The sequence below is a fragment of the Narcine bancroftii genome, chromosome 2, assembly GCF_036971445.1.
Source record: "Narcine bancroftii isolate sNarBan1 chromosome 2, sNarBan1.hap1, whole genome shotgun sequence".
NCBI lineage: Eukaryota > Metazoa > Chordata > Chondrichthyes > Torpediniformes > Narcinidae > Narcine > Narcine bancroftii.
In genome coordinates, this window is record NC_091470.1 from 293,115,661 (window position 1) to 293,143,380 (window position 27,720).

The window sequence follows — 27,720 nt, forward strand, 5'->3', positions numbered from 1 at the left end:
GGATCTCCCTTTCCCCCAATGTCTGGCAACTTATACATGGTGACCCTTCAGACCCTTATGGAACCAAAAGATTGCTCTGGCAATGGCCAGAGCAGAGTTTCAGGGAATGGGCCACACTATGCCACATTCAGCAGTACCGAGAGCACCTCGCCCTTGATGACCAGGTTCTTCCCTGTTATTGAGAGGGAGTGCCACTCCCACAAACCCAGTTTATGGTGGGCCTTTGCAATCTTCTCTGACCAATTCTTGTTGCATGCCCCTGCCCCTCCAAACCAGATCACTTCAGGAAGTCAGAAGAGGATGATGAACTGGTCAGATCAATTACTAAAGAGCTTTGCCTTGCTCTTCTTCTGGTTTACCCTGGTGCCTGATTGCAGACCCAAAATGGCCACAGTTGCTATCAATCCAAACAAAAGATAGCGACATTATCCATGTACATGGAGGCCTTGACCTGAGTGTCTCTTCTGTCTGAAAACATCACTCCTTATATGCCCTCATCCTTCCTGATGATTTCAGCAAAAGGCTCTATGCAGCACACAAAGAAGACTGGAGAGAATGGCCACCCCTTCCTGACTCTGGACTTGATAGGGAAGCTATCTGTTTAATACCCATTGATTTAGACTGTGCTACAAATATCCATGAAGTGTAGTTTAATCCAATTTTGGATTCCCTCTCCAAAGCCCATTTTGGCGATCACGTCCATCACATATGCATGTTATATCCAGTCAAAAGCCTTCTCCTATTCTCAGCTGACCAGGCATGTATCCATCCTCCTGTCCTGCACTTAGGTGATGGTATCTCTGAGCAGTGCAAGGCTGTCCGAGATTTACCTGCTTGGAACTGTGCAGGTTTGGTCTGAGTGGACCACCTGCCCCAGTGCAGATGTGACTCGATTGATGATGGCTTTGGACAGAATTTTGCAGTCAATGTTTAACAATGATATAGCTCTCTAATTCCTGATATCCTTCTTCTCGGCCTTCTGTTTAAAGTTGAGGGTGATGATGCCCTTCCTCACGTCGCCTATGTTCACAAACATGCACCAGGACTTGGTCTATCTGGCAGTAAGAGGAGCCCTCCCAGTCAGATCCTTCTTTACAACTGGAACATCACCCACAATCCACATTGTCCCCCGAGATGACTGCGGTGGAGGGGAGACAGTCACCCCCTCTTTTCAGATTGTGGAGAAGGATGCAAGAGTCCTTGTCACAGTTCATCTGGTGAAAAGGTCCAGGTTTCATCTTCAAATCCTGGGTCTTGGCACCTCCCTCTGCAACTGGATCCTTGACATCCTCATCAGAATACCATAGTCGGTGTGCATCTGTAACAAAGTCTCCTTCTCACTGACAATCAACACAGGTGCACCTCAAGGATGTGTGCTTAGCCCACTTCTGTATTCTCTCTACACTAATGACTGTGTTGATACGCACAATTCAAATGCCACTAACAAATTTGCTGATAACACCACGGTTGTCGGCAGAATCACATGGCAATGAGGAAGCGCACAGGAATGAAATTGATCAGCTCATTGAGTGGTATCGCAACAACAACCTTGCACTCTAGCAAAACTAAGGAACTAATTGTGACTTCAGAAAGGGGAAACCAGGAGAACACAAACCAATCCTCATTGATAGGTCAGCAATGGAGAAGATAAAGAACTTCAAATATCTGGGTGCTAGCATCTATGAAGATCTATCTTGGGCACTCATGAAGAAGGCTCGCCAGTGGCTATATTTTGTTAGGAGTTTGAGGTGATTTGGTATGTCTTGCAAATTTCTACATTGTACCATGGAGAGCATCCTGACTGGTTGCATCACTGTCTGGTAGGGAAGTGTAATGCACAGGACAGGAAAAGGCTACAGAAGGTTGTAAGCTCAGACACCACCATCATGGGCATTAGTTTTCTCTCCATTAAGCACATCTTTAAGAGATGGTGCCTCAAGAAAGCAGCCTCTATCATCAAGAACCCTCACTACCCAGAGCATGACCTGCCACCATCAGGAATGAGGTACAGAAGCCTGAAGATGAACACCCAACATTACAAAAACAGCTTCTTCCCCTCCGCCATAAGATTTCTGAACGGACAATGAACTGCAGGTTCTACCTCTCTCTTCTTTTGCACTAATTTATTTTAACTAGTGTATTTAAGGAAATGCAATTTATTAGCAATTTTTCTTCAATGAACAATAACACCGCCCCAAAACTGTACCTTTCATGTTTATGACAATAAACCTGATTCTGATTCCCCAGCAGCAGCATCTCTGATTTACGGGCTGTTCCTCGGGACACACACCAAATCAGACATCCAGAACTGCTGGAAAACCATCAACCCAGTGAAAGATGCACTTTGGTCTGCCTGGAATCTGTTGGTCTTACAGCACACAGAGATATCGGGAATACTGCCGACTGGTGCATTCCAGGCTGGTGGCGTATGTGCTGAGAGATGCACTGATGCTTGGTGCAGTCAACGCACGTGCACTGTGGGGAGGATCGCAGTCTAGAGTCCTTCCATTATCGGGCATTGAGGGGCTGAGAGTGAAGGAAGACCTCAAACAGAAAAGGAGGAAGTAATGACAAGATGTCACAGTGATGGGAATGGTGTAAATATAATTTAATGTAATGTACAATGATGGAAATGTATGGATACAAATGTATGGTGGGAAGAGGTTTTGAACTTTTTTCCTTTTGCAAATAATACATTGTGAATAATATCTATTTTTGGTTAAAATATTAATGTGTGAACAAAGAGAAGCTGAAGAGGGATTCAATGAGTCAGGCTGCATCTTTGGGCAGAAATGGTCAGTTAGTATTTCACGTTGAGATGCTTTATCAAGACTGAGTGCTAACATATAACCAGCATTGCTGAAGCAACCGCAATGTAAGAGTAAAAATAAGGGTTCTTTGCAGTTTGAATGCACTCATGCATTGCAGTAATTTGCTATAAATCTGTCAGGATTATACACAGATTTAAACTTTCACTTCAAGGATCATTTAACTGGCAATGTATTAGGGCATTGGGTATGCAATACACATATCCATTCTCTCTTTTGATGCTGAAACTATGGCATTATTTTCAAAAGGGAGCATTTCCTCTAACCTGAGCAGCACCCTGTGTTTTAGTCTCCACTGTTCATGAAGAAGCCAGGGAGTTGTGTTCACCTACTATGCTTTAGAAGGGTTTAAATGATCTTGTTTACAGTGCACTAACACAGAAACAGATGTTGCCCCATTGCACTGGATAATTTACAGTATCTCTTGGTACTGAATGGGAGACCTTGAGCTACCAGCTGATCTGCCCATAGAATTGGATGGCTGCTTCTGATGTATGAAAAAAATGGAAAAGGTTGTTAAGATTTCTGCATCTTGTTTTTACTTTTGTGAGCATTTGACTGGCAGAAACATCTTTCAATTTGTCAGCTCAAGCCACAGAAGTATGAATTTCTCCCTTGCTGGTCATAATCTGACTATTTTGCTCAGTCAAAGCAGCCTAACCTCCCATGTGTAGGTGGTTCATAAGGTATAACAGATTTGTCATTTATGATCGGACCACAATGACACATTTTGCGCTCCATTATCATGATTAACTTTGACACAAGATGTGCTTGCCCATTGTCATTTATGATAGTACATCAGGCTTGTCTGCCATGCTGCCAGGGTGAAAATCAACCAATGGAATATGACCATGTGGCTTGTACACTAACTTCTACCCTTGCATTACACAATTTAATGTAGTCACGAAATTTGTTTCATCTGTTTTCTTAGGCAAAGACTAATGTTTCACATGTCATCAATCATTTCCCAAATGGTTTGCACCCAGTTTCTTTGTCGTTGTGCACAGCATGAGGGCGGAAGGTAGACATTTTATCGTACGCTGCAAAGTTTCGCTGCCAGAACACTGCCACTTAGAATCTATCGTGTCAGGTGCCTTGTGGCAATCCGTAATCCAGGCTGCATTTTGAATCCGCAGTTAGGTTCTGGCTTCGTCACCAACAAACCGATTTGACTCTGCTTGATTATAGTAACGAAGGCAGTCCAAAAGAATATGTACAGACTCACTGTACGTCACATTGAATCACCGTGCTGACCACACAGAGCTGACCAAAGCTTCATTCCTTTAGACAAATGCACGCTTAAGGAAAAACCTCCTGCGAGAATGCATCCCATGCCACTTTATTTTCTGTGCATGCTGCAGCAGATTTAATGTTTACTGAAAGAACAGTTGCTGTTTACTTTGGATTAGCACTTGGGGTTTTTTTAAACTTCCTTTTTTTAACAACACCATGGTGCTCAAGATCATGTGAAAGTTACTTTAACTACTCCCTTTAATACGAGGTGATGAGTTTCACATATTTTTGTCATCTAAAGGGCTGATACTCTATTTTTCTATTTGCAAGTAACCATCAAACAGAATCAAGTTCCTAAGTGCAGTATCTAGATATGCTGCTAGAAAGAAGTCAGTTTTGATTACAGTGTGTATTGCAAAACTTAGACAGGAGCTACATGCTGATCTGCATTCTATCAGAATGATTTGCACAAATTATGCACATTATTCCCATCGGAATTCTCCCTCAAACTGCCAGGATAAATTGCCGGAAATTAGCCATAAAATCTGTCAAGCAGGAACAAAAGGTGAAGGCCATTGGTATAGCAAGGACATTGAGTTCATAGAGACCTCGAGGATAAGTTTGTAACTTCGTGTGGAACAAGTCTCATAACTGAATTGAAAACCTTTGCTTGATCATTTTACTGAAGGAAAACTATATTTTTCCCTGTGTTGAAATCAGAAATTGGGATTCTTAATTGGAAAATTAACAAGGGTAATTTAAGGATTTTTAAAGAACTAGTTTAAGTTACGGGCACATAAACTGTGATCTCTGCAACAAGAACTGTTTAAGTTCATGATGTTAATGCTTTTTTATTTTCTTTCTGCGTTCTTTGCTTTTGTCCATGCTTATAGGAAGTGCAGTAGCTGAAACCTTTCGTTTAAGCAGTTCATCTTTGATGATTCGAACAGTCGAAGAGGATGTCACAATAAAGTCTCAGATGAATCAAAAATTCAAATTGAGGAAAGGGGATTGGTTAGCTCTTTGTCCTCAATTTGTGCACAAGGACCCAGAGATTTATGAAGAACCTGAGGTATGTAATGTCATGCACATGCTCTTCTTTTATTCCCACAGTAGTTCAGCAGTCTCCAAGCCTGTTGTAGTATTCCTGTTGCTGAAAAAAAATTCCAGTCTTCTGTTTAGTTTGTAGTCCAAGACCTATAGTCCATCTAATTGGTTGTCTCAGATGAGAATATGGGAATGAATTGAGTCTTGTTGTTTTGAAAGGATTAACATTAAACTGTAAATTAATGGTCTTGAAAGCAAGGAAATGGTTGCATTTTGTCAGGTTCTTTCTTTGGCTTGGCTTCGCGGACGAAGATTTATGGAGGGGGTAAAAAGTCCACGTCAGCTGCAGGCTCGTTTGTGGCTGACCAGTCCGATGCGGGACAGGCAGACACGATTGCAGCGGTTGCAAGGGAAAATTGGTTGGTTGGGGTTGGGTGTTGGGTTTTTCCTCCTTTGCCTTTTGTCAGTGAGGTGGGTCACTTAATGACCAAAAGAAGGAAAGAAGAACTAAGCCAGTAATGTTAACTGCACTGTTTTGATAATTATACCAGGCCATTTTTTTTAACCAAAATTCCGATATTATCTTCATGTTTCTTCCTGTCACTTGATAAGAATCCTCTCCTTGATCAATTGATATGGTGGCATGAACTTGAGACTGTAAACTATTGCTCTGCACTGAAGCAGTAAGGGTAATTGTGTCATCTCCTTGTATTTTTTTTTCGCAGCCAGAGTTAATGAATATCAAAGACTGGAAATTAATCCACCCTGGCTCAGCTTTAATGTGGCTTTTGGGATTCACCACCTGCATGCAAATTAAATGCAATCAGATTCTACATTGCATTTGGTGAATTGTTGCTGGTACTAGAATTAACAGTAAATTATCTTCTGAAGTTGGAAAGGAGAGATGATTGGTTCAGCAGCAGTTATCCATTTTAGTCTCATGGTGACCTTCCATTGCACTTGTACATAGGAATATATTAAATTTAGTTATTAGTATTAATTGACATTTTCTCATCAGGACAAAAAAAATACAATCATTACTTAATTTGGAATAAATATTTCATTAAATTTTGGAAAATTAATACTGAATATAACTACATAATATAGCTTAGTTTATGCTTCAGAGGAATGATACCCTTTCATAAACAATATCTTCATTCTTACTCAGATTACATTGACAGACGCCAAACGTCCTATGCAAATTAAACCACTATCACTATTTTGACCATTTCTCCAAAATCTAGCTAAATGCCTACTCTTTATTAAAACAAACCTTGGGATCAAGAAGGTGAAGAATTTTGGATTAGGACATTGGTTATAAGACATTCATTCCTGTTTAATGTCGCCTTAATCTAATTATTTCACTCCCAGATGATAATTAACCTCTAGCAACAGAATGAACATGAATTCAAGTTGAGAAATATAACTTTGTGTTTCAAATATATATCTCTGTTTTTGATTTTGATATTGAACAAATATTTGAGAGATGCATGCCTGTCATTTTTTTAAAATAATTATGATGGTCAGGAATGACTTTAGTTTATATGCCCTTTAGAATCCCAGGGCTAAGTTTTTTTTAAAGGTATCGAAAACTTTGTGATTACTCCATAGGTGAAAAAGAATTATTCACTAACACAAAGGCAAGTAGAAATAATGGAATTTCTATCTCTAATAATCTATGATTTCTATATCATTTGGAATTTAAGATAAGCATCAGGACATTTCAGTTTATTAAGTGCATCAATGAACATGGATCAAAGGCAGGTGAGGTATGCACAGGAATTTAACTGGATCACTTATGAAAGAATGTCAATGTACAAATGATGCATTAACACATAAATCCTTAATGTGCTCAATGATTCTTGGTGAAGAAGGTTAGTACGGCTCTAACCCTGCAGAATCACTATGCTTGGGCCTGAAATGGAATACAGTTTAGCTATAATTTGACCGGATGGAAGCTGGTTTGAGGGGCTGAATGGCTGACTGTTGTTCCTATAAGATATAGAATGTAATGTTATAGCAAAAAGCTACAGTGCAGGAAATTAAAAACACAAATGACAATGTTTGAAGTGCTCAGCAGGCCAGACAGCATCTGCAGGAAGAATAACAGTTGACATGGGTCATAAAGCAGTCAGATCTTTTGATGGCTCCAGAGTAGTTTATGGTTAGGGTAGAATGGGTAAAAAAAATCTTCTTGAACCTAGACTTCAGGCTTCTGTACCTTCTGCCTAAAGTTAACAGCAAGAAGAGATTGTGAGCAGGATTGGAGAGGTCTACTTTTGATGTTAGCTGCTCTCTTGAGGCATTGTCTCATATAGATCCACCTTCAGTGGATTGAAGGTCATTGTCCATGGTGGTTTTGTCTATGCTTACAATTTATTGCAGCCTTCTGTGTTCTTGGGTTTCTAAACTAGGCTGTGATGCAACCAGTCCTGCAAAAGTTCAATAGGGCATTTGACGATATGCAAAATATCCTCAGAATTCTTCGAAAGTAGAGGTGTTGGTGTGCTTTCTTCACAGTTGGTTCCAGGAGCGTTCTTGCGATATATGGACTCTCAAGAACACAAAGCTACTAACCCTCTTCACTGGAGTATGAAGACAGGAGAATTGTTCTTCAGCCTCCCCTTCCTAAAGTCCACAATAAGCTCTTTGGTCTTGCTGACTTTGAGAGCAAGATTGTTGTTCTGGCACCACACAACCAGATTCTCAATCTCTATTCTGACTCATCATTACCTGTTGTTCAGAAAACAGCAGTGGTGTTATTATTTGGCAGAGCCTTACCAAGCAAATTTAGGAAGGATTCATACACTTTTGTTTTGGCTTTGTATGTTTTTTGGTACTGGAATTGTGGAGCAAGAGTGAAACTTTGTTTTTCTTGCTTGGTTTCTCCTTCAAAATATTTATGTTAGAATATTCAAGTATTTATGTCAGTGTTATTATTTGGCAGAGCCTTACCAAGCAAATTTAGGAAGGATTCATACACTTTTGTTTTGGCTTTGTATGTTTTTTGGTACTGGAATTGTGGAGCAAGAGTGAAACTTTGTTTTTCTTGTTTGGTTTCTCCTTCAAAATATTTATGTTAGAATATTCAAGTATTTATGTCAAAAGAAAGTCTCATGGCTGAAATAGAAAATATATGTTCAGGAATATTTATTTTCTAAGTAAATATTTCATTGCATCAACCCATGTTGATGTTATTTTTTTTTTAAATTAGCATTCATTTTAATGTTTTATTTCCTTTCCAGTTATGATTTTTTTCACTTTAAAAAAAAAACTCTGTCCAATCTGAGAGTTGAAATTGATTCAGTTAGCCATCGTATGGTTAAGTGGCAGGAATATTATAACATCTAACCTGGAGATAGAATTGAATGCAGTTCTCTACCACTCTACTTTTCAACAATTTAGCAGAATTTGTATTGTATGAGTGATATGATTAATTTTTATGTTATTATGCAAATACTAGCCCAGCTACCTTTGCTAGTTTGGCTGTTGATTTCAGGAACTAAGAATGACAGAAAACATTAAAGCACATGTATACTGCAAGGCATGATTTAAAACTTTACCTCTACCTTATTTCTTAAGCAAAATGTGCTAAATTTATTTTCCAGTCTTGGCAAAGGCTTATATTCAGATTGTAGGAAGTGGCAAGTGGTGCTCATAAATATGCTGTTAACACTTTGATTGCTGTCAGCATGTAATGTATTGTGTATCATTATCCATTCTTTGAACAATTATGATCACTAGAATTATACTTCACTCTATTTAAAAAAGCTTTTGTCCTGTGGGATAATTACGGTGGAGTTCTTATGAAACATTATACATAGGTTAATGAAAAATATTATCTCTGGGATGTACCCAAAGCAGGTATTTAAATTAGAACCATAGAACATTATAGCAGAGAAATCAGGCCTCCAGCCCTTCGGGTCTGTGCTGAAATATTATTCTCTCTATTCCCACTGACCTGCACCCAGTCCATATCCCTCCCATTTATCTAACTGCAAATTTTTCTTAAATGTGAAAATGGAGCCCGTATTCACATCTTCAGCTGGCAACTCATTCCACACTCCCACTACTCTCTGTACAAAGAAGTTCCCCCTAATGTTCTGCCTAAATTTTTCCCCTTTCATCCTTAACCTCTGACCTCTGGTTTGTATCTTACCTAACAGTGGGAAAAGCCTCCTTGCATTTACTCTATCTATACCCCTCATAATTTTATATACGTTATCAAATCTCCCCTCATTCTACACTCCAGAGAATAGTCCCAACCTGTTTAACCTTTCCTTGTAACTCAGTTCCTGAAGTCCTGGCCACATCCTAGTAAATCAGTTTAGACAATAGATAATAGGTGCTGGAGTAAGCCATTCAGCCCATCGAGCCAGCACTGGTATTCATTTAGATCATAGCTGATCTTCCACTTTCAGTACCCTATCCCTGCCTTCTCCCATAACCCTTAATTCCCCTGTCCACAAGAACTGGCAAAGCGTTCCACTGACCAACAACTCTCTGAGTAAAATTTTTTTCTCATCTCTGTCCTAAAGGGCCTTTTCTATATCCTTAAACTATGGCCTCTAGTCCTAGTCTCCCCCAACACTGGGAACATGTAATCAGTTTCTATCATGTCCAATCCCTTAATAATCTTATATACCTTAATCATGTCTCCCCTCATCTTTCTAAATTCCAATATATAAAACCCCAGTTTATCCAACTTTTAGGCATTCATCACTCCCATCAACCCGGGTACTATGAATCTACACTGCACTCCCTCAACAGTGAGAATTTTCTTCCTCAAATCAGGAGACCAGAGCTGGACACAATAACTCCAGGTGTGGTCTCACCAGGGCTCTGTAAAACACCAGAGGACATCTTTACTTCTATACTCTATTCCCCTTTTTATGAAGGCCAACATACCATTTGCCTTTTTTACAGCTTGCTGAACCTGCATGCTAGTTTTTAGTGACTGATGTCCAAGTAAACCTAGATCACGTTGTGTGATAGTACAGATTCTATCACCGATGTGTATATGTACATATGTACAGATGGTAGTGTAGGATGACTGTGATTGGCTGAGAGTGTAGCCACACCTACTGGCTGGTCTTAAAGGATTACTCCTAGCCCTTGCTCTTGATACTGTTCTTGACTTCCTTTGTCAGCCACCATTGCCCTTTGCTCACCTTAGAACGTTTCCTCCTCTTTGGAATGAACTGGTCCTGTCTTCTTTGGCTTGGCTTCGCGGACGAAGATTTATGGAGGGGTAAATGTCCACGTCAGCTGCAGGCTCGTTTGTGGCTGACAAGTCCAATGCGGGACAGGCAGACACAGTTGCAGCAGTTGCAAGGGAAAATTGGTTGGTTGGGGTTGGGTGTTGGGTTTTTACTCCTTTGTCTTTTGTCAGTGAGGTGGGCTCTGTGGTCTTCTTCAAAGGAGGTTGCTGCCCGCCCAAACAGAGGAACTACTGACATGGTCTTTGCCCTCAGACAGTTCCAAGAAAAGTGCAGAGAACAAAACAAAGGACTCTACATCACCTTTGTTGACCTCACCAAAGCCTTCGACACCGTGAGCAGGAAAGGGCTTTGGCAAATACTAGAGCGCCTCGAATGCCCCCCAAAGTTCCTCAACATGGTTATCCAACTGCACGAAAACCAACAAGGTCGGGTCAGATACAGCAATGAGCTCTCTGAACCCTTCTCCATAAACAATGGCATGAAGCAAGGCTGCATTCTCACACCAACCCTCTGGTCCTGTACCTTCTGAAAAAATGCCCAGAAATACCTGCCATTTTTATTCTACTGTTCTCCCAGCCAGGGTATCCTTCCATTGTATTTTGACGAGCTCCTCCCTCATGGCTGTATAATCCCCTTTATTCATCTGTAATACAGATACTTCTGACTTTCTTTCCTTCTCCCTTTCAAATTGCAAATTAAAACTTACCATATTATGATCACTATTACCTAATGGCTCCCTTACTTCAAGGTCCCTTATCAAATCCACAAGGTTACACAACACTAAATCCAGAATTGTCTTCCCCCTAGTGGGGTCCATCACAAGCTGCTCTAAGAATATATCCCAGAGACATTCTATAAGCTCACTTTCTTGCAGTCCCTCACCAGCTAGATTTTCGCAATCTACCTGCATGTTGAAATCCCCCATATCAACTGTATCATTTCTATTCTGACATGCCAATCTTAACTCCTGATTTATTCTGCCTCCTATATCTGAACTACTGTTTGGGGCCCTATATATGACTACCATTATGGTCCTCTTACCCTTGCAATTCCTCAACTCTATCCAAACAGACTCTACTCCACCTGCTTTTATGTCACTCCTTTCAAGGGACTGCAAATCATTCCTCACCAACAAAGCCACCTCACCCCCTCTAGCCACCTGTCTGTCCTTTCGATAGGATGTATACCCTGGAATATTAATTTCCCAATCCTGGCCATCCTGCAGCCATTATTCCTATAACTCCAATATGCAGTTGAGCTTCAAGCTCATCCATTTTATTTCTTACACTCAGTGCGTTCATGTATAATACCTTTAATCTATTACTTCCCACACCCCTCACCTTGTTACCTGACACACTTGGCCATACTCTCCAATCCCTTTCTGCTCCTTCTGCCCTTTTAATTTCACTGCCTATCCGAATTTCTCCTATTTTCTCTTTCCTATCCATTGCCCTATCACTCAGGTTCCCATCCCCATTGCCAAATTAGTTTAAATCATACCCAACAGCTCTATTAAACCTGCTCACCAGTATATTAGCCCCTTTTCGGTTCAGGTGTAACCCATCCTTCTTGTAGAGGTCATGCCTGCCCCCAGAAGAGATCTCAATGGTCTTAATAATCTGAAACCCTGTCTTCTGCACCAGCCCCTCAGCCACACATTTATCCGTCTGATCCTTCCATTTTTTCCCCCACTTGCATTCGGCACAGATAGCAATCCAGAGATCACTACCCTGGAGGTCCTGTCTCTTAGCTTCCATCCTAACTTACTGTAATCCCTCTTCAGGACCTCCTCCCCTTTTTTATCTTTGTTATTTGAACCCACATGTACCAAGATGTCAGGCTGCTCTCCCTCTCCTCTCAGAATACTCTGGACTCGATTTGAGATATCTTGCACCCTGGCACCCAGGCGGCAACACACCATGTGAGTATATCTATCAGGCTCACAGAATTGCTTGTCTGTACCCCTGATAATGGAGTTTACTACCTCACCATGAATATTGAACATCTGAGACTTCCTGACTAAGTTCTGTCAATTTTCCTTGGTTTCCATTTCTACTGTACAGCTCAAATTATAACTTCATTATGACATCAAAGAACAATGTTCAACGAAGCAAATGCCCATCACAAATTACTGGACAAAATTAGCCTGAGCAATAAAACCATTGAAAGCACCACAGGAACAGGCCCTTCACTCCCATCTATTCCATGCCAAAATATTTTTTGGTCAAGTCACAGTGTCCTGTACCTGGACTACATCCCTCCCTCCTGCTCCCATCCATGTACCTTTTCACTTTAAAATGTTGAAAATGACCCTGCATCCACTTCAACCTGAAGCTTGTTCCACATTCTCCACCTTCTGACTGAAGAAGTTCCACCTGATGGATTCTTTAAATATTTCACTTTTCACCAGCATTCCATGTCCTCTTTCTTGCTGCACCTAACTTCAGTGGAAAAAAAAAGCCTGTTGGTGTTTATTCTGTTTATACCCTTCATAATTTTGTATACCTCTTATCACATTTCCCATCATTCTCTGACGCTCCAGGGAATAAAATCTTAATCTATTAAACCTTGGCTCCTTCAGTCTTGGCAACATCCTTGTAAATTCTCTCTGCACTCTTTCAAGTTGAAATTCAAGTTTGTCATCTGATTGTACCAGTATAATCCAACGAAACAGCGTTCTCCAGTCAACAGCCCAGGACAGTGCAAAGCATGCATGCATACATACATACATACTGAAAAATATTACATATATAAAGTATGTACACATATATCTATACACACACATTTGTATATAATATGTGTGTGTATGTGTACATGTATATGTGTTTATAGATGTGTATGTGTGCGTGTGTGTGTCTCCGCATATAGTAAAGCTATGGGGGGGGGGGTGGGTAACACTAGTGATTCTCTCTGCCAATTTAACAGTCCTGTGAATTGACCTCCAATCCGATGTTCTACGGCAACTGTACCACACTGTGATGCAGCCAGCCAGGACTGTCTCGATAGAGCTTCTCTTCAAAGTTGACAGAATGGTGTCTGGTAGCCTTGTCCACCTCAACCTTCTAAGGAAGAACGGTTACTGTTCCACCTTCCTAATATATGAGGAATTGTTATGTGACCGGGATGATCACTTCTTAAGTGGACTTTGAGGACCTTGGTGCTCTCCACTCATTTCACTAATGAGCTATTAATATGTAGTGGACCATGGTCATCCCTGGTCCTTGAAGTCCATAATCATCTCCTTTGCCTTGTTCCTGTTGAGAGTCAGGTTGTTATTCTTGCACCATTTCACAAGATTTTCCACCTCTTCTCTGCATTTCGACTCAACAGAAGTGGCTGAGTACACAGCCCTGAGGTGCACAAGTTTTCAGCTTGATGTTCTTCTGCCAACCTATCAGACTATAGTCTTTCCATTAGAAAATACAGAATCCAGTTTCAGAGAGGGCTGTTGAGTCCCAGCAAAGACAGCTTCTCCACCAGCCTCTGGGGTATGATCATATTAAATGCCAAGTTGAAGTCAATGAAGAGCAGCCTGGCATATAAGGCTTTGTTCTCCAGGTGGGTTTGGCTGGAGTAGAGGGACAAGACTATAGCATTGTCAATGGAATGGTTCCATCTGTAGGAGAATTTAATTTGATACGTGCCATCACCAAATGCTTGAAGCATTTCATAATGGTGAAGGTCAGTGCCACTGGGCGCTAGTCATTGAGCCTTGTTATTGTCACCCTCTTTGGTACTGGGATGATGGTGGTGCCTTAATACCCACAGGAACGAGGGACTGCTGCATTAACGTGTTGTAGTAGAGACTTTTGTAAGGACTTCCATCAGTTGATCAGCACAGTCCTTCATTACTCAACCAGGAAAGTTGTCTAGTCCTGCTGTTATTGAACATAGATCACTACAGGCTATTTAGCCCTTGATGTGGTGCCGAACCATATACCCCTTCCAAAAAAAAGTACTAACCCCTCTCTACCACATAACCCTCAATTATGCTTTCATCCATGTGTCTGTCTAAGAGTCTCTTAAATGCCCCCAGTGTTTCAGCCTCCACCACCATCCTCGGCAAGGCATTCCAGGTATCCATAACTCTGTATAAAAAAAACTTACATATCTATTCTGAATTCAATCCCCCTACTAATAAAGCCCAGCATCCCATAGGCCTTCTTAACTATCCTATCAACCTTTTCAGCGACTTTGAGGGATGTATGGATTTGCACGCCAAGGTCCCTCTGTTCATCCACGCTCTTAAGTAACTAACTATTAACCCTGTATTCAGCCTTCTAGCTAGTCCTTTCAAAATGCATCATCTCACACTTATCTGGATTGAAATCCATCTGCCACTTTTCTGCCCAACTCTACATCCTGTCTATATCATCTAGTAACCTTCGACAACCTTCACCTTCGTGTCATCCACAAACTGGATCCAGGTCATTTATAAAAATAGCAGGGGTCTCAGATCAGATCCCTGCGGAACTACACTTGTCATTAACTTCCAGGCAGAATACTTCCCTTCCACTACTACTCTCTGCTTTCTTCCTAGAACCCAATTTTTTAATCCCTACAGCTAATTTTCCACTGATCCCGTGACTCATGACTTTCTGGATGAGTCAAATTTCTTGCTAACATCCATGTAGACTACATTTACCACCCTACCCTCATCAATTTCTTTTGTTTCGTGCTCAAAAAACTCAATTAGACACATGAGGCACAACTTTTCTTTCACAACACCATGCAGTCTATACTTGAGTAGAACTGCACTTCTCCAAATGCTCATAGATTCTATCCTTAAGAATCCTCTCCATTAGTTTATGCACCACTCTGATGTAAGACTCACCGATCCATAATTCCCAGGATTCTCTCTATTACCTTTTTTAAACAAGGGGATTACCTTGTGTGGGTTCACTCTGGATAGGATTCTCTTCACCTCTTAATCTTAGTGATATCTTTCCTTCAGGCAGGTGACCAAACCTGCGCATAAGTTTGGCTTCACCATGTCTTATAAAACTTTGACATAACATCCCAAGGCCTGTGCTCAATACTTTGAATCATAAAGACAAATGTGCCAAAAGTTCTTTTTAACGACCCTATACCTGTGATGCTATTTTCATGGAATTATATATTTGTTTTCCCAGATCCCTCTGTTCTACCACCCTCTGCAGTGCCTTCGTGTGTAACGTAATATCCTACCCTGGTTTGTCCTCCCAAAGTACAACACCTCAGTCTTGTCCACAGTAAATTCCATCTGCCACTTACAGCCCATTTTACCAGCTGATCCAGATCCCGCTGCAAGCTTTGAAAGCCTTCCTCGCTGTCCACTACACTCCCAATCTTGGAATCATTTGTAAATTTGCAGATTTGATTTATCACATTGTCATCCTGATTGTTGATATAATTGTTGATATACAACAATTATACCGATCCCTGAGACACCGATCCCTGAGACACACCACTGCATGAGCTCCCCTACCTATGATGGTCTTACGTACAATTTTCGAAGTTACGACGATACAATAGCATAACCGTCAAAGTAAGGTCATTGCAACATCATTGATTTTTCCAATAAATGTTAATAATTCTTTGTAGTCTCCTAGGTCATTCACTTCTTTTAGTTCAGTCAGAAAGCTTGCTGGGATTGATACAGGGGAGAGCAGGGTAGTGGGATCAGGGTTGGGACTAATACTGTGCTGTTGGTGTTTTACAAGGTATACCTGAATTCTTTTTCAACTTCTTTTTCCGGAACATAGCCCCATCGTAAATTGAGGAGCCCTTTTAATCTCCAGGCAGAGAAGCAATTATTTACCACTCTCTGGCTTTTTGCACAAAGCCAATGTCTAATCCAATTTACTACTTCATTCTAGATACCTTCTTAACCAACCTGCCAAACCTGCTTGTTTCTTAAGAACCCTGCCAAAGAACTTCTTAAAGTCCATGTGGCCAACATCCATTGCCTTTGCTTCATCAACATTCCTGCTAACATATTTGAGAAACACTAAGATTAATAAGACATGATCTACCATGCATACAGCCATGTTGATGATCTTTAATCAGTCCCTGTCTAGCCAAATATTTTATCCAGTATCTTAAAATACCTTCCAATCAATTACTACTGAAATAAGGCTCACCAGCCTATAATTTACTGGATTATTCTTAGAACCTTTCTTTAACACAGAACAACATGAACATTCCACCAATCCTCTGGTACCTCACCAATGGCTTTTAAATACCTCTGTAAAGACCCCTGCAATTTCTTTACTAGCCTCCCTCAAGGTCCAAGAGTATATTTTGTTAGGTCCCAAGAAGTTATCCACCTTTATTTGCCTCAAGACAGCAAGAACTTCCTCCTCTGTAATGTGTACTGGGTCCGTGACCTGACTGTTGTTTTGGCTCATTTCTGTCAACTGTGCCAGTCTCCTCACTAAATACAGATGCAAAAAAAAAATCAATTTAAGATCACCCCATCTCTTTTGGTTCCATGCATATATGACCATTCTGGTCTTCAATGGGACCAATTTTGTCTTTTAATATATGGATAGAAACCTTAGAATTTTTTTTCACCTTGTCTACCAGAGCCACCTCATGCCTTCTTTTAGACCAGCCAATTTCCTATTTTAATGTTTTCTTGCTGTTCTTCAACTTAAGTATCTCATTTGTTCCTTGCTGTCTATATTTGCTACGTACCTCCTCCTTATTCTTAACCAGAGCTTCAATATATCAACATCCAATGATTCCTATACATGTTAACCTTACTTTTAATTCTTCCTTTAAAGTATTTATTAAGTTTAGCATAAGCATAAATACAAAATTTACAATTACATAATCATTCATTTGTATACAAGTGAGCATGCATAAAGAAAGCCAATGGAAAAAAAGTATTTAAAACATCAATAATTGCTTGTAATACCTCAAAAACATTTAATTGAATTGATCCATGCAACCATGTTAAACCCTTTTATTGAAATAATGTATAAAATAATGGAAAAAAAAGAAAAAACTTAAAACCTAAAGGTCACTGTAATCTAACCCCTCCCTTTAATCCAGGCAGCGCGCACCATATATTCACTGCTATCAGCATCTCGAAAAATGTTTTTGCTTTTACCACGTTGATAGTCAGATGAACAATTTTATTGAAATGGAAAGATGAATCATCCCCTACTCATACACTGTGGTTTATATGATGTCATGTCCTTTTTAAGTTGAGAGAAAATTAGGTATAATATGAAAGATAGAAAGTTTCAATTTATGAAATTGTGGGGCCCATTCTTAGAATTTTTTTGTTATTGTAAGAATTAACAATTATTGTATGTTCTGGTTGTTCATTGCCTGTTCTCCAGGGGTTCCACATTATTGATTTTTTTTCTTTTATTAATTCAAAAGGTAACTTTGATCTTTTATTACCTTTAATTCTGACAGGAACATACAAACTCTCAAAATTTCTCCTATGAAGGCCTCCCAATTACCAAGCACAACTTTTCAAATCTTTTTAAGTTTAAGGACACACAAAAATAAACGTAATATATAGAACGCAAGGTTACCGATTATAAATCAAATGGATATACATCATAAACACTAATTGATTCCCCACAGCTCTATTGTTCAAATAATAAAAACAGTAGGAAAGTTATATATTCTAAACTATCTAATTAATCCTAAACTAAATTCAATTATCTGACCCCCTAACCTAATAGTTGAAAATTAAAAATTAGAAATTAGTTGGGATGCCTTAAAACAATAAGATTCAATAATAAACAAGAAAATGTTCCATTTCATAAATGAAAATAGAAAACATGAAGGGAAAAATAATAATAAAATATATTGTATTACAGCAGTTTTAAGAATCATGAAAGAAAATCATAAATAGGCACCACATTCTGGCACACTTAATATAGGTATCAGTTATAGCTCATCTAATCTTCTCTAAATTTAGACAAGTTAAAGTTTGGCACATCCACTGGACATAGGTAGGCGGAATCAAACCTTTCCACCTAACCAAAATACATCTTGTAGCTATAAGTGTCATGAATGCAACATGTCGATCGGATGGCGACAAGATATATATTTTCCATCAACACTCCAACTACTGCCATAATTGGATTTGGCTGCATTTAACAGCTAAAATTGTAGATAAAGTATTGAAAGTTTCTTTCCAATAAGATTTCAATGGCGAGCAAAATGAAAATCGATGAACTAATGATGCCCAAGCACAACATTTCCAGAAAGCATCCTATCCCAATCCACACTTGTCAGAATCTTTTTGACACCACTACAATTAGCCATTCTCCAATTTTTAATCTCAACCCAAAGCCCCAACAGGAATGAAACATGAAAGTCTGCAGTTGTTGTAGTAAAAACACAAAAATGCTGGAGAAGCTCGGCAGGTCTCACAATGTCCACAGGAGGTAAAGACAATTGGGCCCATTTGGGCCTGAGCCCTTCATCAAGGCATCAATTCAGTGAAAAAACACAAAATTGCTGGAGGAACTCAGCACATGTAGCAGAATCCATCAGAGGTAAAGATATACCTTGACGAAGGACTCAGGCCTGAAACATTAGTTATATATCTTTACCTCCTATGGACATTGGAAGACTTGCTGAGTTCCTCCAGCATTTTTGTGCTTTTACCAAAGCCTCAACATATCCCTTTCCATAATTATTTTGAAACTAATATGATCATTAGATCTAACGTGTTCTCTTGCACACAAGCCCATCACCTGTCCTGTTTCTTCCCCTAATAGGAGATCCAGTATTGCACTCTCTCCAAATGGGACCTCTATATATTGATTTAGGAAACTTTCCTGAATACACTTGACAAACTTTAACCAATCCAGCCCTTTTACACTATGGAAGTCCAAGTCAATGTGTGGAAAGTTAAAGTCACTTAATCTTACAACTTTTGTTTCTTGCAATTGTCTGCTATCTCTCTACAAACTTGCTTTTCCAGTTACTGCTGACAATATATTGAGAGGCCCCATTAATATATAATCCCATCAATGTGGTCATTCCTTGCTCATTCCTCAGTTCCACCCATTTTCAGTCTGTAGGCGAGCCCTTTAATTTGTCCTGTCTGAGCACTGCTGTGACATTTTCCCTGACATGCAACTCCACCCTCTCCCTTTCATCCGTCCTTTTCTAAAACCTACCAAACAACTGAACTGCAGAACATTAGCAGCTAGTCCTGCCCCTTTTGAAATAAGTCTAATTAATGGCCACAATGTCATAATTAAACATGCTGATCCATGGTCTAAACTCATCTGCCTTTCCAACAATACTCCTTGCATTGAAATAGACACAAGTGAAAATGTTATTCCCATCTTGCTCAACCTTTCTCTTTCTGCCTTTGTCTGCAGAATTTTTTTATTTCATAACCACTGCACTGTCTGCTCTGGTTGCCATCCCCTTGCAACTATATTTTAAACACCCTGGAACAGCACAAACAACCCTCCCCAAAAGGATATTGGTTCTCCCCTCCAATTCAGATGCAAACCATCTCGCCAGTATAAGTCCCACCTTCCCTGGAAGAGGCGAATGATTCAAAAATCTGAAGCCTTCCCGCCTGCACCATCTTCTTAGCTGCATATTTAGCTGTACTGACCACCAATTTCTGGCCTCAGCATATGCAACAGGTAACAATCCTGAGATCAGAACCCTTTACGACCTTTGTTTTAACTAACAAACTGAATTCGCTTTGCGGAGCTCATCACCCTTCCTTTGCACATCATTGGTTCCAACATGGACCATACCATCTGGCTGCTCACGTTCCCACTTGAGAATGCCGTGGACTCGATCAGAAAAATCCTAGACCCTGGCACCCAGGAGGGAACGTGCCATCTTGGCACAGCCTCCTATCTGTTCCCTAACTATTGAAGCCCCCTATCAGCACAGCTCACCTCTTCTACCCCCTTTTCTGAAACAAAGGGCTCCATGCAAGAGACCTGACCACTGAGGCTCTTCCCAGATAGGTAATCCCCCTTATACATGTTATTGAGGGGTATACCTACAGAGTTACTCTACATTGACAGCCTATTCTCTTCCCCTCCTGACAGTCACTCAGCAACATGCCTCCAAAGAGGGACTGCTTTTGGACAATTTCAGTCTATCAACAAATGCCTCCCAAAGATCCCCAAGTTCATCCAACTCCAGTTTCCCAGCAGTCTGTTAGGCCTGCAGTTGAATGCATTTCTTGCAGGTGAATTCATAAGGGACACTGGTGGCTTCTCTGATTTGCCAAATCCAACTAAAGGAGCACATCACTACCCTGGCTGCTGTTTCCACTGCTCACTCTGAGCAATAGAAAAAGTCTTTATTTTAGCTTCTGAATCTTTTCCTATAGAGCTTTTATTACTGTCAACACCTGGACCTCCTCTCACCAAAGCCTTACATTGGGCACTAGAGTGGATGCTCCACTTAAGCGTTCCTTTAATTGGCTACAATACGTTAGATATTAGTTAATTACAGTCTCCATCGGGCACACAAAACTCAAAACGGTCAACCAGTTTACCTATCTCGGCTGCACCATTTCATCAGATGCAAGGATCGACAACGAGATAGACAACAGACTCGCCAAGGCAAATAGCGCCTTTGGAAGACTACACAAAAGAGTCTGGAAAAACAACCAACTGAAAAACCTCACAAAGATAAGCGTATACAGAGCCGTTGTCATACCCACAGTCCTGTTCGGCTCCGAATCATGGGTCCTCTACCGGCATCACCTACGGCTCCTAGAACGCTTCCACCAGCGTTGTCTCCGCTCCATCCTCAACATCCATTGGAGCGCTTTCATCCCTAACGTCGAAGTACTCGAGATGGCAGAGGTCGACAGCATCGAGTCCACGCTGCTGAAGATCCAGCTGCGCTGGGTGGGTCACGTCTCCAGAATGGAGGACCATTGCCTTCCCAAGATCGGGTTATATGGCGAGCTCTCCACTGGCCACCATGACAGAGGTGCACCAAAGCAAAGGTACAAGGACTGCCTAAAGAAATCTCTTGGTGCCTGCCACATTGACCACCGCCAGTGGGCTGATAACGCCTCAAACCGTGCATCTTGGCGCCTCACAGTTTGGCGGGCAGCAACCTCCTTTGAAGAAGACCGCAGAGCCCACCTCACTGACAAAAGGCAAAGGAGGAAAAACCCAACACCCAACCCCAACCAACCAATTTTCCCCTGCAGCCGCTGCAACCGTGTCTGCCTGTCCTGCATCGGACTTGTCAGCCACAAACGAGCCTGCAGCTGACGTGGACTTTTACCCCCTCCATAAATCTTCGTCCGCGAAGCCAAGCCAAAGAAGTTAATTACAGTCACCAATTATCACTCTCCCTCTCGCACGTACAGTAATAGCAATGATATGTGTGTATTGACAACCCATTTTATGAGTTTATATATTCAATGGCTTTATTTTTCTTAATGTCCATAAAAATTACTATTCTCCACAAAACTTATGATCTTGCTTTCAAACATGTACTTTTAGTACAATCAAATTTTAATTTATGCAATTCTTTTATTTGCACTTCAAACTTGTTTGAAAGTGAATTGTTTTATTAGAAATATTCTACAAATTTTTCTTTGTAAAACACTTTTTTGACCCTAATTGTCAATGGGTGTTTCTGCAAGAGAGTAGGCCCAGCAAATGAGAGCTAACAGAATATTTGGTTGTGCAGAACACCACAACTAAGATCAATGTCCATCTTTCTGGAAATTGTTATCTTTTCTTTTCAATGACATCACATACACCCTGAGATTATTTTTTCTGTGGGTGAGGCAGAATTGCCAGTTATTGAAAGTGTAAAAAAAACTTTACTCAACGTACACATGTAAACAAATAAAGAAACATAAATGACTGACTATAATACAGAGAAAAGAAATCAATAAATGCAAAAGTAAAAGTCCTTAAATGTGTCCCTGATTGAATTTATTGTTGAGGATTCTGATGATGGAGGGGAATCAGCGTTCCTGAACCTGGTGGTGTGAGCCTTGTGGCATCTATACTTCTTTCCTGATGGTAGTTCTGTTAGTAAGATCCACATATAAATCAAATACTATATATGTATGAAAAACTTACACTGTCAAAGACAAAATTTTACCCATTCTCTTTCTATCGTGAATAAAGTTTCTTTTTCCATGTCTTTCCAGGTATACAAATATAACCGTTTTGTAGAAGATGGCATGAAGAAGAGTAATTTTTATAAAGGAGGAAATAAACTTCAGAATTATATGATTCCTTTTGGTTCTGGATCCAGTAAATGTCCTGGAAGATATTATGCACTTGCTGAGATCAAAATGTTCATTTTTTTGTTGCTGTCTTCTTTTGATCTGGAAATAGTCAAAGGGGAAAAACAAGTCAGATTAAGTCAAGAACGTATCGGATTAGGGATATTAACCCCGGATTCTGATGTTCAATTTCGCTATAAATTGCGTCAATGAAGAAATTTGTTGTGGGATGATAAAATTATTCACTGGTGAGTCAGGCTGTGTTATTATTTGATTTTATAGCAGGCTTATATTTACAAGGATTGTAGCAGTCAAAATTTTTGTGGATTCTTCATCTCCATCTTAAATGCATGATTTATTCTGTCAGTATTTAAAGTATTATGTACATTCTAAATTTTAAATATGTGTTGGGACAGGTGGACCCTCAGTAGTGTATCTTTGAAAGTAGAAAATCAATGGAAATTATTGCTGGAACAGGTTATGGGAGTTTTAGTTGATTAGGTTACATTTGGAAATAAGAGGAAGATTAATATTTCAGGTCTGATGAGTTTCCAGCATAGAGCCATAGATCACTGCAGTACAAAAACAGACAGAACTATTATCCTGCCTAGTCTGACCTACACTCAGATCATAGCTCTTCGAACCTCTCCCATCCTGATAGCTATCCAAATTTTACTTAAATGTCAAAATTGATTCTGCATTCTCCACTTTGTGCTGGCAAAAGACATCTTATTTAAAATGCCAGAGCTTTGATCAAGCTAGGCAGTCAGGCTCGAAGTGCCTTTGCAAAGATGATGAAACGACTTTGGAAGGAACTTCAGAAGCAGGAATGAATGGACTATTGTCTTTTAAAGCAACAGATATACAGGATCACAAACTGATTCCAGTACCAGCAATTTGTCTGGTTGCAGTTTGCTGTTCTAAGAGGGGTCATGTGAGCTCTCGTCAGTTGTGGAAGTTCAAGATTCCCTTCTGGATGATGTACAATGCAATAATCTGGAACTAAGAAAATCTAACTACTTATTATTGAAGAAGGTCACAGATTTGGAAGTGAGGAGCCGAAGAAATAATCTGAGAATTAATGTCTTAAATGAGGGGACCAAATCAGGCTAGCTTTCCAAATTTTTTGCTGAGTTCCTCCTTGAGGTTTTTGGGCAAGATTTGTTGCCAACTCTCCCTGAAGTCAACAGAGCGCAGAGATCACTCATTTCCAAACCTGCTCTTGGTATGAAGCCTTGATCGATCATTCTCTGCCTACACCATTTCCAGATGAAAAATCAGCTTTAAAGAGAGTCCTGATCCAGAGGGGCTTTACAATATTGTAGTCAGAGTATCAGGTTAATAGATGACTACTAAACTTATGAAAGAACGATCTCCATGCAAAGAAGTCATCTTCCAGCTCTACAATGCTGGCTTCAAACCATCGTTACACTTTCCAGCTAGACTGAGAATCACTTTTCTGGACAATACGAAGAAGTGGTTAGTCTCTCCTAAAACTGCAACTTAGGTTTTGAAAGAAAATCTTCCTGATCCAAGTGTTCAGTAAAACGTTTACTCATTGAATTTTTCTCTATTCTTTCTTTTTTTTTGTACTTATTTTGAGATGAATTTCATCTGGTCTTCTATAAGACATTTTTTAAATTCCTCATGGAAATCTTTATTTGTAAAAAATATACTATGTTTTTTTAAGTCTTATTCACTTTTCCTTTTATTTCCTTTATGGGGTAACTAATGCTTTAGTTTTATAATTAATTACTGAATTCATGGGAATCTTAACTTTTTTTTCTGTGTGAGCTTCTTTATCTTTTAAGCATAGTTTTTGGATAATTACCAGCAAAAAGTTTTGGGGAATTATTGTTTTGTCTGTGAGCTGCTGCCATGAGCAGAGGGGATTCGCAGGGTGGGGGGAGGGGTTTGGTAGGTTAGAATGGGATTATTTTAAGAGCCTATGTTGGCTTTTTATTACTGGGCATGCCATCACTTCTAAACATTTTGAATTACTGATTTTTAATTTCTCAGATGGCCAAAAGTATTAAGATCTTATCTTGGAATATCTCAGGGTTGAATCACCCTGCTAAACACTGAAAGATCTTTTCACATAATACAAAGTTTCAACCAGATGTTATATTTTTACGAGAAACCCATCTTCGTGTATCTGATACCTCGTACTTTTAGAACGTTTGGTAGGGACAGTCATTTCACTCAGCATTTATGGTTAAATCTAGGGGAGTTTCAATCCTGATCGATCAATTGGTGCCATTTATTAAACATGAGGTTATCGCCAACACTCATGGTCATTTTCTTATTCTGTCTGGTAAACTATTTAATAAGCTTTTTGTTTTTGTTAACACTTATGGTCCTAATACTGAAGATCCACATTTTTTTGAATGCCTCCTTTCTCTTCTACTCTTTGATATTACGCGACAATTTAAACTGTTGGCTCAATTCTGTACTTGATGGGTAATCTCATAAATTGTTAATTTAAACAAGTCAGCTGAACTTATAAATTATTTAATGCTACATTCTGGCCTTATTGATGTATGGAGATTTCTCCATCCCAATGATAAAGAATTCTCTTTTTTTCCCCCAAAGGTTCACCATACATATTCACGTATTGATTACGTCCTTGTGGACCAACAATTAATTTCTTATGTTGATCTTTGTACTTACGAGAGCATATTAATTTCTAACTACTCTCCAGTAATTTTGACTATTAATATTCTGGATTTATCTAGAATTACTAAACAGTGGCAGTTGAACACCCTATTATTATTGGACCCTAATTTTCAGAAATTCATGAAAGATCAAATCGCCGGAGGTTTCCATTTTAGTAATCGTGGATGCTTTTAAAGCTTTTACCAGAGGTCAAATAATTTCATTTATGGCTAACGTTAAAAAGAAGGCTAATTCTGAGAGTGATAATTTGACCAGTCAGCTGAAGTGTATTTGACTAACAATATGCCTTAACTCCAAAACATGAGCTTTTTAAAACAATGGTTGAACTTAAAACTATACATGACTTACTTCTTACTTACCCTATGCAGACCCAACTCTAAGAGTAAATCTAAGTTTTATATGCATGGAGAAAAGGCTGGAAAACTTTTAGCTAGCCAAATTAAAAATTATACAGCTTGATACTGAGATTCATAGAGACAATGGTAAGATTATCAGGCTGAAATTAATTACATTTTCTCTCAGTTTTACTCTAAGTTCTGATTTGATCAAAGTTTGAAATTCTATGCTGCATTTCCTGGATAGATTAACTATCCCTACAGTTTCTTCAGAGAGTAAATTAAAGCTGGAACAGCCTACCTCTAAGCAGGAGATTGCTTCAGCTATTAACTCTTTGCAGTCCGATAAGGTCCCTGGTACCGACGGCTTCCCAGCAAATCATTTTCCCATTTATGGATCTTGGATGAGAAATAGTAGAGCAGAGTTGGCCCTAACTACTGGATGTTTAAGAAAAAAAGTCTTCAAGCCACCTCTGGTTCTCCGTTTTTTGGTTGTATATTCTCAATCCCTATGCCATTGAGGGAAGTTTAACTCTGTCCACTGGGTCTATAACCCTCATGAAGTAAAATACATCTATCAGAGTGGTGTGAATGTGAAAAACATTCTTCCTTATGTAATTTATAAATATTGGGAGGAATTTGGTAAAATTAGAGTAGGTTACATGCATACCCACATTTTAAAACAGATCTTATTTGAAAGACTGAAGAATTCGTATTCAAGAACATTGCAAAAACTAAGGAGAATTTTATGCACATTTCATAAGTAGGTGCTAATTGAAATGATGTCATGAAATGATGTCAGCTTGTGTGTGTGACACTGAAAGAGACTGAACAGTCATGGCTGAAAGAAGCCAGGAAAAGCTGGTTGGAAACAAAAAGTTCCAGAGCAGTGGATGACTGGAAGTGCTATCTGTTTGATGTTTCTCTTGGAATAAGTGGAACAGAAAGGAACTCTGTATAGCCTGAAAGAAAGAGGTTACCATCTGGAGAACCCCCGATGGGCCAAGTTTCATCAGCGAGACATTGAAGTGACTAATGGTGGTACTCAGTTGTGGAAATCCTGGAAAAACAAATCTCTCTCTGCGAACTCTACAAGAACCTTCCTGAGCAGTAAACATTTACCTTTTGAGCACCAAAGCCTGGTGAACTTTATACGTGTTAAATTCTGTGCACAGTATAAGAATTGCTTGCAACCAGAGAATTTGGAAGAAAGAGAAGTGAGATTGAACTGTGAACCAAAGAACTTTTCTTAAATTTACACATACATTACGTATACATGCGCTTAGAATTAGAAGGGGGTTAATTTGGGTTAGTTAAGTATAGAGATAAGTTAAAGTTTGATTTTGGTTTCATGTTTAAAGTTAATTAAAAACAACTTTTGTTATTAAAAACTACTTGTATTGATGAATGTCTCTTGTTGCTGGGTTTTGGGGTCCTTTGGGCTCGTAACACTTAAAATGGGTGGTGCCACAAGTAGAGGCACTGCCTCAAAACTCCAGTTTCAGTCTGACCTCGAGTAATGTCTATGTAAAGTTTTCACATTCTCCCTGTGGCTGCCTGGATTTTTCTCAGAGGGGTCAGGTTTCCTCCAAGGTCCTGAAGATGGGTTAGTAGGTTCTTTGTCCCTAATGTATAGATGGGAGGTAGAATCTCGGGAGAATTTGTTCAAACATGGGAAAATAAAAAATGAAATGATTATAGGATTGGTGTAACATGGTGGCTGGTGCAGATCAGCTGAGTGGTCTATTTCTCTGTGTATCAATGATTTCATTATAAAACTAAAAGAAATATTAACGTATATATTTTTTAATTAAAATTAGTAATGCGCGGGATTAATAATGCCAAAAACTAGGCTCTTTTCTCCTTTACCTGGTTTCTCTGTATAAATGTGCCATTTATAATAAGAAAATAAAACTTGCTTTAGTCTTAAACATGTGTTATGTTAGTTTTAGCAAATGCACCTCACTTTTTTCTTGAATATTTTATTTTAATTTTTCCAAGACTCATGACATACATCATATAAACAGCATTTTAAAATTACACTCAGATAATTACCCAAATCTCACCCTCCCAAACTGCTATCATTTAAAAGAAAATAATTGTCCAAAATAGAAGGAGTGTTTGAATATGCCTTCATTAATTAGTCCATATCTTGATCTTCAGGAATTCACTGCTAT

General features: G+C 39.4%; 1 protein-coding gene across 5 annotated transcripts in view; it reads left to right on the forward strand.

Moving 5' to 3' along the window:
• LOC138755424 (cytochrome P450 7B1-like) overlaps positions 1–27,474 on the forward strand; it is a 199,215-nt gene extending 171,741 nt beyond the window's left edge. For all 5 annotated transcript variants that reach the window (XM_069921383.1, XM_069921385.1, XM_069921387.1 and 2 more), the window contains 2 exons: positions 4,955–5,133; positions 22,455–27,474. In XM_069921383.1, the coding sequence (XP_069777484.1) occupies positions 4,955–5,133; positions 22,455–22,745 (470 nt within the window). In that variant the 3' untranslated portion in view covers positions 22,746–27,474. The remainder of the gene's footprint in view (positions 1–4,954; positions 5,134–22,454) is intronic.
• The last annotated feature ends 246 nt before the right edge of the window (positions 27,475–27,720 follow it).